At 40.6% G+C, this 13,141-nt stretch overlaps 1 protein-coding gene across 15 annotated transcripts in view; it reads right to left on the bottom strand.

The window, feature by feature from the left end:
- The window catches only part of ANK2 (ankyrin 2), a 779,379-nt gene that overhangs the window by 253,029 nt on the left and 513,209 nt on the right, over positions 1 to 13,141 (bottom strand). For 14 of the 15 annotated variants that reach the window (XM_019521994.1, XM_019522000.1, XM_019521987.1 and 11 more), the window contains exons 7-10: positions 10,722 to 10,907; positions 10,251 to 10,274; positions 7,542 to 7,640; positions 5,982 to 6,080 (exon numbers count right to left, since the gene is read on the bottom strand). In XM_019521994.1, coding sequence (XP_019377539.1) covers positions 5,982 to 6,080; positions 7,542 to 7,640; positions 10,251 to 10,274; positions 10,722 to 10,907 — 408 coding nt within the window. The remainder of the gene's footprint in view (positions 1 to 5,981; positions 6,081 to 7,541; positions 7,641 to 10,250; positions 10,275 to 10,721; positions 10,908 to 13,141) is intronic. The other variant, XM_019521990.1, reaches the window with a different exon arrangement.

Below are 13,141 nucleotides of genomic sequence, written 5' to 3'. Positions count from 1 at the left end.
GAGGAGAGCCATGCGCATGATCAGAGGTCAAGAAAACAGACCTTATGAAGAGAGGCTGAGAGCCATGGGACTCTTTAGCCTGGAAAAGCGCAGGCTCAGGGGTGATCTGGTGGCCACCTATAAGTTTATCAAGGGTGCTCACCAGGATCTGGGGGAACGTCTGTTCACTAGAGCACTCCAAGGGATGACAAGGTCAAACAGTCACAAACTCCTCCATAATCATTTCAGGATGGACATAAAGAAGAACTTCTTTACTGTCCGAGCCCCCAAGGTCTGGAATAGACTGCTGCTGGAGGCGATTCAAGCACCTACACTGAACACCTTCAAGAGACATTTGGATGTTTATCTTGCTGGGATCCTATGATCCCTGCTGACTTCCTGCCACTGGGGCAGGGGGCTGGACTCGATGATCTTCTGAGGTCCCTTTCAGCCCTAATGTCTATGAAAACTATGAAGTACCAGTACGTCAGTCAAGTCCCCTTGGTGGAAATGCATGGGAGCTCGTTCTTGGCAGTTGCTCCCCAGCTCTGGAACTCTCTCCCTCTTGTGGCCCACCAGAACCTAAGTCTGGACAGCTTTCAGAGGTGGTATAAGACTTTCCTACTTGGGCAGAAATTTAGCAATCAAAACTAAGCTAAGACATTGCTTAGTGGGTCTCTGTTTTATGTTCATATTTTAGTTTCCCTTTTATTCTCTTATTGCTCACTTTTCTCTTGTTGCTCTCCTATTTTATAAGTCACTCAGTCAGTGGCGACATGTAGGCTGTGCATGTATACCCCCTGAGAGTGCCGGTGCACCCCCTGACCACCACTTAGGCAGGCAGGAGTGCTGGTACCCCCCCTGCAAGCACTGGCTGATCACTGTAACCGCTCCCAGAAGTACCCGCAGCCACTCCCGGAAGCAGCTGCAGCGGGGTTTCCCCCTCCCAGGCAGCGAGATTGGCTGCAGGGGTATCCCTCCCATCGGCAGGATGGGCCACAGGGGACTCCCACCCAGTTGGCAAGACTGGTTGCAGGGGGGACACGTGTCCCCTTGACTAAGGTGGCACCAGTCACCCATGCACTCGCTTCTCTTTCCATAAGCCCCCCTAAGCCTTTGCTGAGAAGAGAAGCATAAAAATAAATAAATAGATAATAAAATAATCTGAATACAGTGCAAAGCAACTGCATTAAGAGCCTATCACAATGGTGTCCTGATAGGAAATCATGACAGTCCTATTATGGTGGAAATCCTTTCGTGATCTAAAAGGTTGCCTTATGCTCATGAAAGGAACTGAAGAGCAACAGATTCCAAGTTTAATCTGTACTGAGGAAAATGTGAATGATTCTCAGAAAGTGGTTCACTCTCAATCCAAAGTGTGCGAGTCCCTTCACTACCTTTTCTGAAGTTACTTTTATGACTCTTCCTCAGTCGTGATTTTCCTGAAGACTCATAATTCTGTGTGATATTTATACACTTCTGCTAGCTTCTCATTGGCTTCCTTTCCCTTCAACACCCGAGTTCTCTCTCACTTAACGTGTTCTCAAGTGCCTCGCTTAACATGCTCAACCATGAGCACTTCTACTCTTCACCCTTATAGCAGATGATAATGCATATCAGTATTACTTACTACCTGTTTCCAACAGGCTCTCCATTCTCCCTATCTTTGATACCAGTTCCCAAGACCCAAAAGCCATGGTGCAGTACTGCTTGTCTACAACGTCCAGAATCTTTACCTGTGGAGATGACTCTAAAAAGGAAAATTCCTAACCAAGCAAATGTTAAATTAGGGAGCTGGCAATGTTCAGGAGGAAAACTGCCAATATTGATGAGCTCCATAACTACAACACCCAATTAAGGGAAATTATTGGACCAAGTAATCTTGTCTAATTATATTCTAATATTTAAAGTTTTTGATTTTGTCCAGATGAAGTACAATTATTGTTATTTATTTTTATTCTGATTGTGTCACAATGTACTAGGAGCTATACATTCATAACAGAGCATAACACCTCCCATACCCAAGAACATCAAATTGAAGCTAATGCAACTGAGCAACATTTTAGACTATTACAGGTGAATTTGTTCATCTACCTTTGTTAGGGCCCACCTACACATTCAAATGAAAGCTGTTGAAACCAGCTATACAGTTGTTACACATTTTCAAGCATTAACTTCATAGCTGGTTGGCTCTTTTTAAAGATGAATGGCTATTTTTTAGTCTGATAATTACTTTGTATAGGTGGCTGTTCTAAATTTAGCATGTGTTGACCAGTAAATTGTGTAATACATGTAATGTGTAGCAGGGGCCTTTGAATGATATTATAATTGGACGTAAATAAGGAAATGCCATTAGGATGGTAAAGACATGAGAGTAGCACTGCATTAAAGGGTCAAAAAGATAAATAACCCCCACAAAATGCATGTTATTTGTCTCTCCCTCTCTCCCTCTTCCCCCCCAACTTTGCATTAAAAAAATGGGATATTATACAAACAAAATACCAGGATCTTTGCTAGCATATTACGTCCCAAAGTTATATACATATATCTCTACTGCAAACAGAAAATACTATTTGCAATTCCTGAAAATATATTTTTTCTTTTAAAAACCTCAGTCTCCGATGCAAAAGCATAATGGTACTGAGAATTATGTATATGTAAATATATATGTATATGTACCAGTGACAACTATCAAAGTTCTAGGACGCTTCCATAAATTACTAATTTTTAAAGATTTATTTTTTAGATACAAGTGTAAGAACTTCCAGAGGAATTCACTCTGTAACACTTTTCCAAATACTTAGAGCCATAATTGTACCATAACAAGTACCTGTTGTGCAGTGTGTAAAGTACTTGAGACTCATTTAAAATCTATTAAAATTAACCTTCCCTTTTTGATTTATGTATCACCAAATGCCATGTAGTAAAGAAAACTGAAAAATAAAATGAATGAAATTAATGAATGCTTTCAAAGCCATAGAACTTGTTCTAATGTGACATGGCAGCCAAATATAAAGACCCAAGCTGCCAGATGAAATATCCTAATACATTTCATTTGACTACTTCCCATTTTTACCCTGAATTGCTACAAAAATGTAAATGCTTCTCAGGATAAATGGAAAGGAACACATGGAGGTGCAAGCATGTTAGTACCAAGAAAGAGGAGGCAGAAGTCTTTCCTTTACAGTACAATACACATATATGCATTGCATGCAACACACAACCTACCTCTTCATTACCCTACATACTCACGGCCATAGCAAAGCACAAGGCATGCGGACAAAGCAAAGGGAAAAGAAAGAGACACCAAGACCATATAAAAAGCTGGCATGAGGACATCAGCACGCCACAGACACACGCTGAAAAACAAAACCAAAGCTCTGGAATCTTCCACGCTGTGAAGTATACACAGCTGCCTTCTCCAGCATGTCTTTGAGAAGTGAGAAGGCAGAAAATGAAAGCAAGGTGAAGCTGCTAACTGTGCAAATAAGAGCATATGTGCTTTGGGATACTTTGAAGATTTCACCAATGTCTCCATGCCAAAAGTTTTGAGCTAATCTACAAACTGACAGGGCACAATAAGCCAAGAAAATGGCCATTCTCCTGAAGATAGATCCTTTCAAGGAAATTGTATGTCCTATTTGTATGGATTCATTCAGAATACACTTAAACTTAGCTGCTAGAAATGTATTTTGAGTCTATAAAATATGACATGCTATTCTCAAAACTATTCAAAAGTTCCTTTTAGAAATATTTTAAGCCAATTTTCCAAACCTAAATTTTGTGCATGAAATGTGTATGCATCACTCTGAATTCAAAATCATAATTCTCTGCATGAAACAGCATTTGCACACAACTGTCCAATGTATGCCTATTTGCAAATATTTTGTTTGTGGTACACAATTACCATTTTAGATCTTGATTGTGCATGTTTTACCCACATATTTTAGATACACATTTTGGATAATTTGCCCCTGAATAATTTATCCACCCCCTATCACAAATGGTAACATTTTCTCATAAACTGTATAGACATAGATGATTGTGCCACACATCCTTACAGACTCACACATCAAATCCTAACCATACACTTAATTATAAGATAATTGTTATTGCCTTTGTAGCATATGAAGCAGTAGACAGCCGATTAAATTAATTTATGGTTACAGTGCAGTGGAGGGTTTGAAACAATCGGAAGAGCTGTTTATTGTGAGCAATATATTCTAAAATGCAACAGAGATTATTAGGATTATACAGGTTTTGAAATGGCTGCCACTGTCTTAGGCTTTCCAATGTTAATTATACTGAGTCCAATCAAACTTCTATCCAAACTTCATCTGAACTTTGGAGTGATATTTGAAATTCAATTCATGATATGAACGCAAATGTCTCTTATGAATATACTGGTCAAACATAAAGCCCTGATTCTAACATCCAAACGCCCGGTGGCTTTTCAAAATCTAGGCTCAGGTCTGACATGATCTTAACCTGCCTTTGGTTGCTGGCCATATTGAGAATGAACAACATGTTTAGCAAAGGCACAGTTCTTTAAGAACAGAACAATTGTTTCAGGGAGCAACCTGTTTGAAAAAGAGGAGTGATCAGTTAGCACAAAGAACTACATTTTCAAAAATTACTCCAAACTGCAATTTGACAAAATCAAGCCTCCCTCCTCCGTAAACTGTTACGTCATGCCTGCTGTTTGGAAATGATTGGAAAAATCAACCTTGCCTAAGGGGTAAATTATAGGTTTGCTGCCCCAGGTGCAGATCAGAAAAGAAAGTATGAGTTCAAGTCACACAAGTCTCTTTCTAGTTCCTTCCCCACTTCCTCTGGGGGAAAAGGTTTGCTGCTGATACAGACCAGTAAGAGATCACTCACTTCCGCAAAACTGCATTAACTGGTGGCTAATGCCTTCTGGGCTAAGCCAAAATTTCAAACCATTCTCCATCCACCTGTACTGAGGGTGGGGATGAGCAGTGGGATCACTAGGACTGTGTGCCTCTTCCCATTGGGTAACCTATGATACAGGTACAAGGTACACTGCACAGCAGACCTAGAGAGTGCCTTTAGGGCCCCATTTCCCTGTATGACATGTTAACAGTTGGAGAAATCTTCTCTTAGATCAAACAACTATCTTTAAATACAAAAGTAGGATTCTGAATATGAAATAACTCCCTAGGATATTTTTATGAACAAATTATTGGAGCTACCTTTGAAAATTTGGACATGTCAAAACAGGCTTCATTATGCAAAGAAACTGTTCAACAGTTCTGAGTTGTATTCACCTAAGCATTTTCTCTTGAGTGATATCTACTGTATTTTCTTGCATACAACACACACTTTTCCCCACTCCTAATTCAACACCCTCCTCCAAATTGAGGTCTTATGTGGGGAAGCTGATTTTTTTCTCAAGACAGAAGCACCCTGCTTTGATCCCTGCTCCAGAATGCTGTAGCTGTGGTATTAGTATTCAGGCAGCTGAGGGAATCAATGGACTAAATGGCTCATTCCCCTTTACTCCACAAGTGTTAACAATTGTTTCCTCTTTTTAAAGGTCTTCATGTTCTATTAATCAAGGCAACTTTACTCAGGGCTATTTTGCTCTATGCTGGCTGCTCCTGGTCTCTCTCCTGTTTCATAGCCCTGAGAACTCTTTAGCTCTTTTCAAAAGCATAGATCCACCCATGATGTCTTCAGTAACAGCTAGGTTTTCAGCTTTAGTTAAGCAGGCAAGGGAGGGTGAGTCATCTGAAGTTTAGGCTCTGTCCCTGCTCTATGGAGCCATAATTCTGGAAAACATTTCTTTTTCTGGAGCATGCTGTATGCAAGAAAATACAGAAATATCGGCATCTAGTTGTTCACTTTTTGAAGAAAAGTCAGGAAAGGCACTACCAATGAAGCAAAATTTCACTAACTTTGAATGTTGGCATTCCCAGCCTTTGACTAAAAAACCCCACATATTAGTGATAACACAATATTCAGGGAACAGAAACACTCACCCTGGTTTTGGCATCGATCTGCCCTCCACGATCCAACAAGAGCTTCACCATGTTTGTGTTTCCCCTTTTGGAAGCCACATGCAGTGGGGTGATTCCATTCTACACCATGAAAAGAACAAACAAAGAGCATAATGGACTTTGAAGTGTATAATGGGGATGACTCTGTCCTTGGATCACAAAAGAGAGGAACATAAATAAGTATAGAGAATAAACAAGGGTGAACTTGAGCTAGGCGCACACATCATTTGAGCTACAGCTCTTTAGAAAGGCTTTTTTAGACATGTACCTTTTCTGAATTTTGGGATACAAAGAACTACACTTGCCCAAACACCAAACATCACAACCTCACAGTAAGACAAATAAATAACCATACATCAAAGCCTCAATTAGTTAATATTCACTGCACAATGATACATTTAGATCACTGCAACATGCACAGCATGTTAGTTCAGGCACAAAGGGACCTTATTAGCATAACAAAGTCAGTGTCAAAAGCCAGGTCCTAATTAGGCAGAAAAATTGTCTAATTGCAGGCATCTCAGGTAGGGAAAATGTACATTGGTTAGGATATCAGCATAAACATTCGATCTTTCCAAAAGACAATCCTTCACAAAAGAATTCAGTAAGACCCTTGGCAATGCAAGTGAAACAAAAGATTAAGTGGAGATAGCCACACACATATTTATATCAGGTACCTTTTTGATAATAGATGATTTACCCCATATATGTACTGTACAATAATAAATGGATTGTATTATCGAAGCCAGTGGTTCTAAGCCTTTTTGGATTCAAGGCACCCTCATCAGACTCAAGGTACCCCTGCATAACTTTTGTGAATGGAACAGCACCCAATTTCAAAAGTAAATATATTTATTACTGTGCGTACCTCCTTGCCAAGAGGCTAGGCAGTGAGGTGGGGGAGCAGCTAGGCAGGAAGAGCCTGATCTGCTTATCTCCTCACACCTCATTTATCTCCTCACACTTCCTGTACACCTTTCAAAGGATCTCACTGCACCTTAGGGTGCCCTGGCACCCTGGTTAAGAAATTCTGATCCAAGCTGTACAGATGTTTTTCATGCAAAGAGTGCTTTTAATTCTTCAGTATTCATATTCTGTTTCATGTACACATGTACAATGTATGGTACTTTAGATATATATTCACATAGAAGTATAGCGTACACTGAAAAGGTAAAATCAACTTACTCCGATAAATACTGAAAATTTACGGGACAGGGTAAAGACTGCAGATGCTATATACATATCTATAATATAGTTGACGGGGGCAAGACACTTTAAATGAGTTAACACAACGTAAACATTTGTATCCTTGTATACTTTCCATTTTGGAATAAAAATGTGTTGCCATTGAACTCCTGAGCATTCTGCTTAAGTGCCAGAAACTCCTGTTAAAGAGATTTGTGCAAAAAGTCATCTGAGCACATGGTAAAATTTTACCTGCACTTTGCTTTGCACCCTGCTTTTGATGTAAATTGTAAACAAAGTTACCATCCCATTTTCACAGAGCACCCCATCTAAGAAGAGAAGAGGGTTTCTCCATACCCTGGCTGTGAAGTCCACTGCAGCTCCTCTGTTGAGCAAAAGTGTCGCAACATTGACGTTTCCATAGTGTGCAGCTATGTGTAAAGGTGTGAAGCCACTCTACAAAAGGAAGTAGTTTTAGTTAGGGAAGGCATTTCATCAATGCTACATCATCAGCTTCCTCAGAGACTTTAACAGCTTTCAGCAAACAGGTGTGTTATGTTAAGCTGACTTGGTGTTCTATAATATGGAACAGGGTCTTGAACAGAGAATGAATGCAGATTTCCCCTACTACAGAAAGCTCTTCTTTTTCATTATCTGTAAGTCTATACTGTTGGCCATTGGCAAAAGAAATATTTCAAATGCAAGTCTTTTTCTTCTTATCAAAAGACAGAAGCAGTGCACCCTTGCAAAAAATCACATTTTACTGTTTCATAATGTACTTCTGTCTAACAAACAGCAAACCCCTAAACTTCTCTTAGAACAGCATATTTTAGCAAAGAATTCCCATCTTCCTCTGAGAAAATAGCAATCACACCATCTTTCAAGTATTCAAGGTGCTTCACTGTTGGTAGGCAGCAATAATTACACCATAATTAACTGTAACATTTTACATTTTCCATATAACATTATACTGAAAAGACCCCATAGCATTTCCCCAACTAAATAATGCCAAAATGCCACTAGAATGTAACTGCCTCTGGGACAGGATGTGCTTGCTGCTTCTATAGGATACAAAATACTGTAAAACAGCATGGAACAGGGTAGTGCTACCCAAGAGAACTTTTACAATCTTTTCTGCAATGTCTGATGAAGGGTGTTTGTGCCTGAAAGCTTGCAATTAAGGATTTTTTTTGGCAAAAATCTGGTTGATCTAATTAAAGGTATCATTCATCTCTATTGCGAGTCCTGACGGCGAAAGGGTAGTGTATTTCAAACAAGAACACTGAGCAAACCTCTAGTGTAGAAAAAGGGCATGTCTACACATCACCCTACGTTGCCGTACTGATGTGCTACATCGCCATACTACGCGCTACGGTGATGAAGTGATCACATGAGTCTACACATGACCAGCAGCTCCTTCGCTGTCATGGCACACTCCCCTGTTTTAGCGTGCTGATATGGTGAAGTAGCGGCTAGAACTAACTGTGCACTGTGCACACCGTGCAGTATGGGCAGTTATTGCGCTGTGCTTTAGTAATAAAAGGAAGTCCTAAAGCACGGCGCAGTAACAGTGTCATCATAGGGCAACATGGGCACATACCCAAAAAGCAGCAGAACATTCAATGTTTATAGGGAGTAGCTAGGCCCTTTTTTATAAAGTCTTCCCTGGAAGATCTTAGACTTGCTTAGATTGTGTGCTTTTACTCCTGCTGTTGATTATGAAGGGAGGAGTGAAATGTTTTCTGTTTCTAGAAAATCCTATAATGCATACTAAAACCTGTAACTTTTAGTGTAGGGGTCAGCATTTTAACCTGTGGATGCAGTAGCAAAACACTGGGGATGTTACATACTGGAAGCAACTTTATTCCCAAAAGATGCAACAGTCAGCCCGTTATTTTAATTTCATTCTGTTCATTTCAAAGTCAGGCCTGAGGTGAGCAAGGTCTAAGCAGAATCATGCACTCTTTAAACTGCTGACCTTATTGCTAGGGGTAGGCTATCATGAACATGCCTTGTAAGTACTGTACACATTCACACCTGTGCTCACATGTAAAGCTGGCTCCCTCACCTCACATACACAACCCGCCCCCCCTCCAAACCCAACTGTTTAAGCATAAAGAGCATAGACACAACTTAGTGACTGCATTTTGGAAACAATTCCTTTTCATTATGGTGGTGGTATTTTCTAAGAATCGCATAGTCAATCAGTACAACAGACACAACATTCCCATTGGTACTGTTTTCAGAACCAGTACTTCCAGAAATAACTTAAAAATATGATGGCAATCTCTATATGAAAATTTTAACTATACAGGGATATGTCTATTCGCTGCCCCCCATTGACTTCTAAACATTTTATTGAAATTATTTCTCCATTGTATTTGTTACTACAGATACAAGTACTTTGAACAAGTCTTCATCTTGGAACGCTCTCCTTTATGTATTATCTTTTCAGCTTTCCTGTACAGAAAATACATAAAATGTGATACACCTAACTCACTAACAGGTTGTTTATCATGTTTTATATTTTGGTCACATTTTACATCTATGCTCTTAACTGGTTTAGTCCTTTTTCAAAAAATATTCAAAACACTGCGTGCCAAGCTCACATACTGTTACACCTACAACAAATTGGCATATCCCTAACCCAGGACAGATTCTTTATTGACACAGCAATTAATTTTTACTGTGGTATTGGATTAGGCAGGTGTCCTAAGAGTCCTCATTTAATATGCCTAGTGAATGTTTCTCATAATTACTCTTACTGAGTTTTAAAATATCTGTTTTTGTACCTCTGTCTCTAGCCCTTTCTTCCTTTTGGCTAAATGTGAAGACGTTTTAGTTGATTTCATCATAACAACACAAGCAGAAAAAAATTACAAAAGGAGAATAAAAATAGGATTGGTGCTTCCTAGCTTCTATCACTTGAATGGGTTGAAAAAAAAATCTCCTTAACTGTCATTTTTAGTGCTAACTGAAACAGAAAAGAAATATGGCTGCATAAAGAAGAGCAGAAGTTACTAATTAAAATAAAAAGTAATTTAAAAAAAATGTGGATCTCGGTACCTCAGTCGTCCTATTCACCATCATCTGATGCAGCATCATTTGAAAAAAAGAGGAAAGATATTACAGATTGGCTGGGAAATAGCAAACTAAGTTGCTTGTTGAAATGAGTTATGTTGTTATTACGGGAAAAGCCATTCAAGCATGCGTTAACACCACATACAACTCATGCTCCCATGGGCCCCAAGCCATATCTTATTTAACATGGAGAACTCAGTTATTCTGCTTCCACTCTTGTTTCTTCTTGTCCATAAATAATGAAGGAAAGCAGATTTCCAAAGGGACAACATGCGTCAAAAATATATAGCCAAGCATGGCAAAGCAGATATTTTCCAGGGTGATCCTGGATTTGGCAATGTCTTTTTTACCACAGAAGAAGCTACTTTGGCTTCTTATTTTAAAATGGGTGCCCCATCCCCAGAAATATTCAGTCTCATGATTACCCTGGCCACCTCCAGGATGAAGATTTTTTACCTTGGACTGGACATCAGCATTGTGGTCATTCTGCAGAAGGAGAGCTGCTGACTTGGTATCATCTTTTCTGGCAGCAATATGTAAAGCTGGCAGCCTCACTTTCCCCTTGGTGTCATTTTCCAGAAGAATGGCCACTGCCTGATTGTGTCCCTGCTGCAGTGCAACAGCTAGTGGAGTGAAGCCATCCTGATAAGAGTGGAAAACAAAATATACTTCATAAAATGAATGGTGCACAACATCAGTCACACAGCACTGTTCACACACAGAAATGTGTGAAATGTAGCTTCCCAGTCACTCTCAACCTGTGGGTCATGACTTCCAATGAATTGTCCAGCATAGAAGGCATGAAAAATATCTCAATTTTGCCTTAAAGCATCCACAAAGTGCATTTTACCTGGAACAGTTAGGCTAATACCCAGTGTATCTGGAAATCTCACTCTTACAAAACACCAAGGCTAAGTCTGCCCTGCAGGTGGTGATTTGACCAAAGCATCAACAGACACAGTTAATCAAAACAATGACACAACATCATGGACTTTAGCCACCCGAAGTAAGTATCCAGAACCTTAGAGGGCTTGCACAATCAACACTGAAGCCCATATCACCATGTCGTCACAGCTTTGTTGCTTAAACAAGTTGGATTACAAGTATCCTGAGCATGTGTACAACCACACACCAAACCACAGTTTAGGCACATAGCCTAAAAGAAAATATAGACCTTGAATTGGGTCAGGGATGGATGAGGGGATAAGATGTATGGCAGGTGAGTATGAAATGGAGAGAGACACATTGGGAGAGGGAATTATCATGTTGAAGTCAGTAGGATAAATTTGACTGATGCCCATCATCAAAAGGAAGAAAGGGAGCAGATCGAGGGAGTTGGGACAGAGGAATAAGGTCAGAAGAAGAAGAATTTGATTGGGTTTGAAAGAGAAAGGGAAAGATATGAGAGAGAGAAAGAAAAATCTGAGGAGCTGTAAAAACTTGAAATCCTCTAGATAAACATTCAGACTTTCAAGGTATTTCCCAGATTTACCACACCAGGTTCATCCCTTGGCAATCTAATACCTTTTTACTACTTTTTGCATAGAATTCTGGCTTGATGTTGTAAATGTATCCTGTTATAGCTACTTACTCGCCAGAGATTAATCTATCTGCTGTAAATTAAAGAGGATGAACAGCTGAAGGAACAGCTGAATTGTAATTCTAAGGCTAGGGTAGATTAGGTAGAGAGATGGCTTAGTGCACTGACCTTTCACCTCTGGAAACATGAGAGCAAATCCTGGATTAGTAGGACAAATGTGAAACTGAGCTAGGTGGTCTCATCCTCATTCCCACTTATTCACATCACGAAAGCACCACAGAATTCAATATTATTGGCTACATCTACATAAGGGAACCTCAGATGTTGAACACATACCCTTTTTTCCATAAACTTTCTGTCCAGGGGTCCCCATTCAGCACTGCTGTACTATTTTTTGAGACAGAGCATTGCTGTGTTCTAGTCCAAGGGCATCAAACTTATGGAGTCTCACAGGTTGGATGAGAGTAGCTGGGCCAGTTTGTGGGCCAGATTGGGACTGAGCCCTTCTTCCAGGTGGCGGGCCTGTGACACTGGGTCTGGCCCACACGCTGCAAGCAGCATGTGTTGTCCCTGGCCCTGCCCTGGGGCTTGCACTCCATACAGAACATGGGTTGGACCTGGCACTGCATGCAGCACAGAGGGTCCAGGGCGTGGGCTGCATGTGCTGTCCCACCAGATTGGCTCTGCATGCAGGCTCTGGCGCTGATTGAGGTCAGGCCATGGGGCTGTACCAGAGCCAGCAGAGCCTAGTCTGACAGGATATTGTATGCAGTACATGCCCTGTGCTATGTGCAGCACACAGGGCACTGAGTCCAGCCCACACAACACATACAGTGTGGAGGGCCAGGGATGGCGTGTGCCCTATGTGGCATGTACCGTCAGTCCAGAGGGCTACAGGCCAGATCCTACAGCTCCATAGCCAGATCTAGCTATGTACCATGTGTTTGACGCCCCTGCTATAGCCAGTGTCAGTTTCTGTCTGTCATTTCAGTGGCACCTCCAGTTCTGGCTGTCATGCCTATTTTGTTTAACATATGGTGTAGTACGGCTGGAGTTTTGGTCCAAGAGATATATGAAAAGCAAGGGTATACCCCTCCCCCCGATATCTTTTATTGGACCAGCTGTATACTTGGGAGACATGTTAGATAAACTTTTGGGCACAGAGTGTCCTTCCTTGCCAGGCCTGGGAGGCACTTAGTGCTTGAAAAATTGGACAATACACTTGGTCTAATAAAACATATTATCAAAAATAATCTTGCTTCTTTCTTAACATAGTTATTTACCCCCCAAAAAACAGCAGGATCACATCTACCTATGGAGCAGGAAGCAGCTGAGG

This window comes from Gavialis gangeticus, unplaced genomic scaffold, assembly GCF_001723915.1.
Source record: "Gavialis gangeticus isolate Ggan-Ray unplaced genomic scaffold, GavGan_comp1, whole genome shotgun sequence".
Classification (NCBI taxonomy): domain Eukaryota; kingdom Metazoa; phylum Chordata; order Crocodylia; family Gavialidae; genus Gavialis; species Gavialis gangeticus.
Note: the sequence above shows the minus strand (reverse complement) of the source record. Positions and strands in the feature narration are given on the sequence as shown.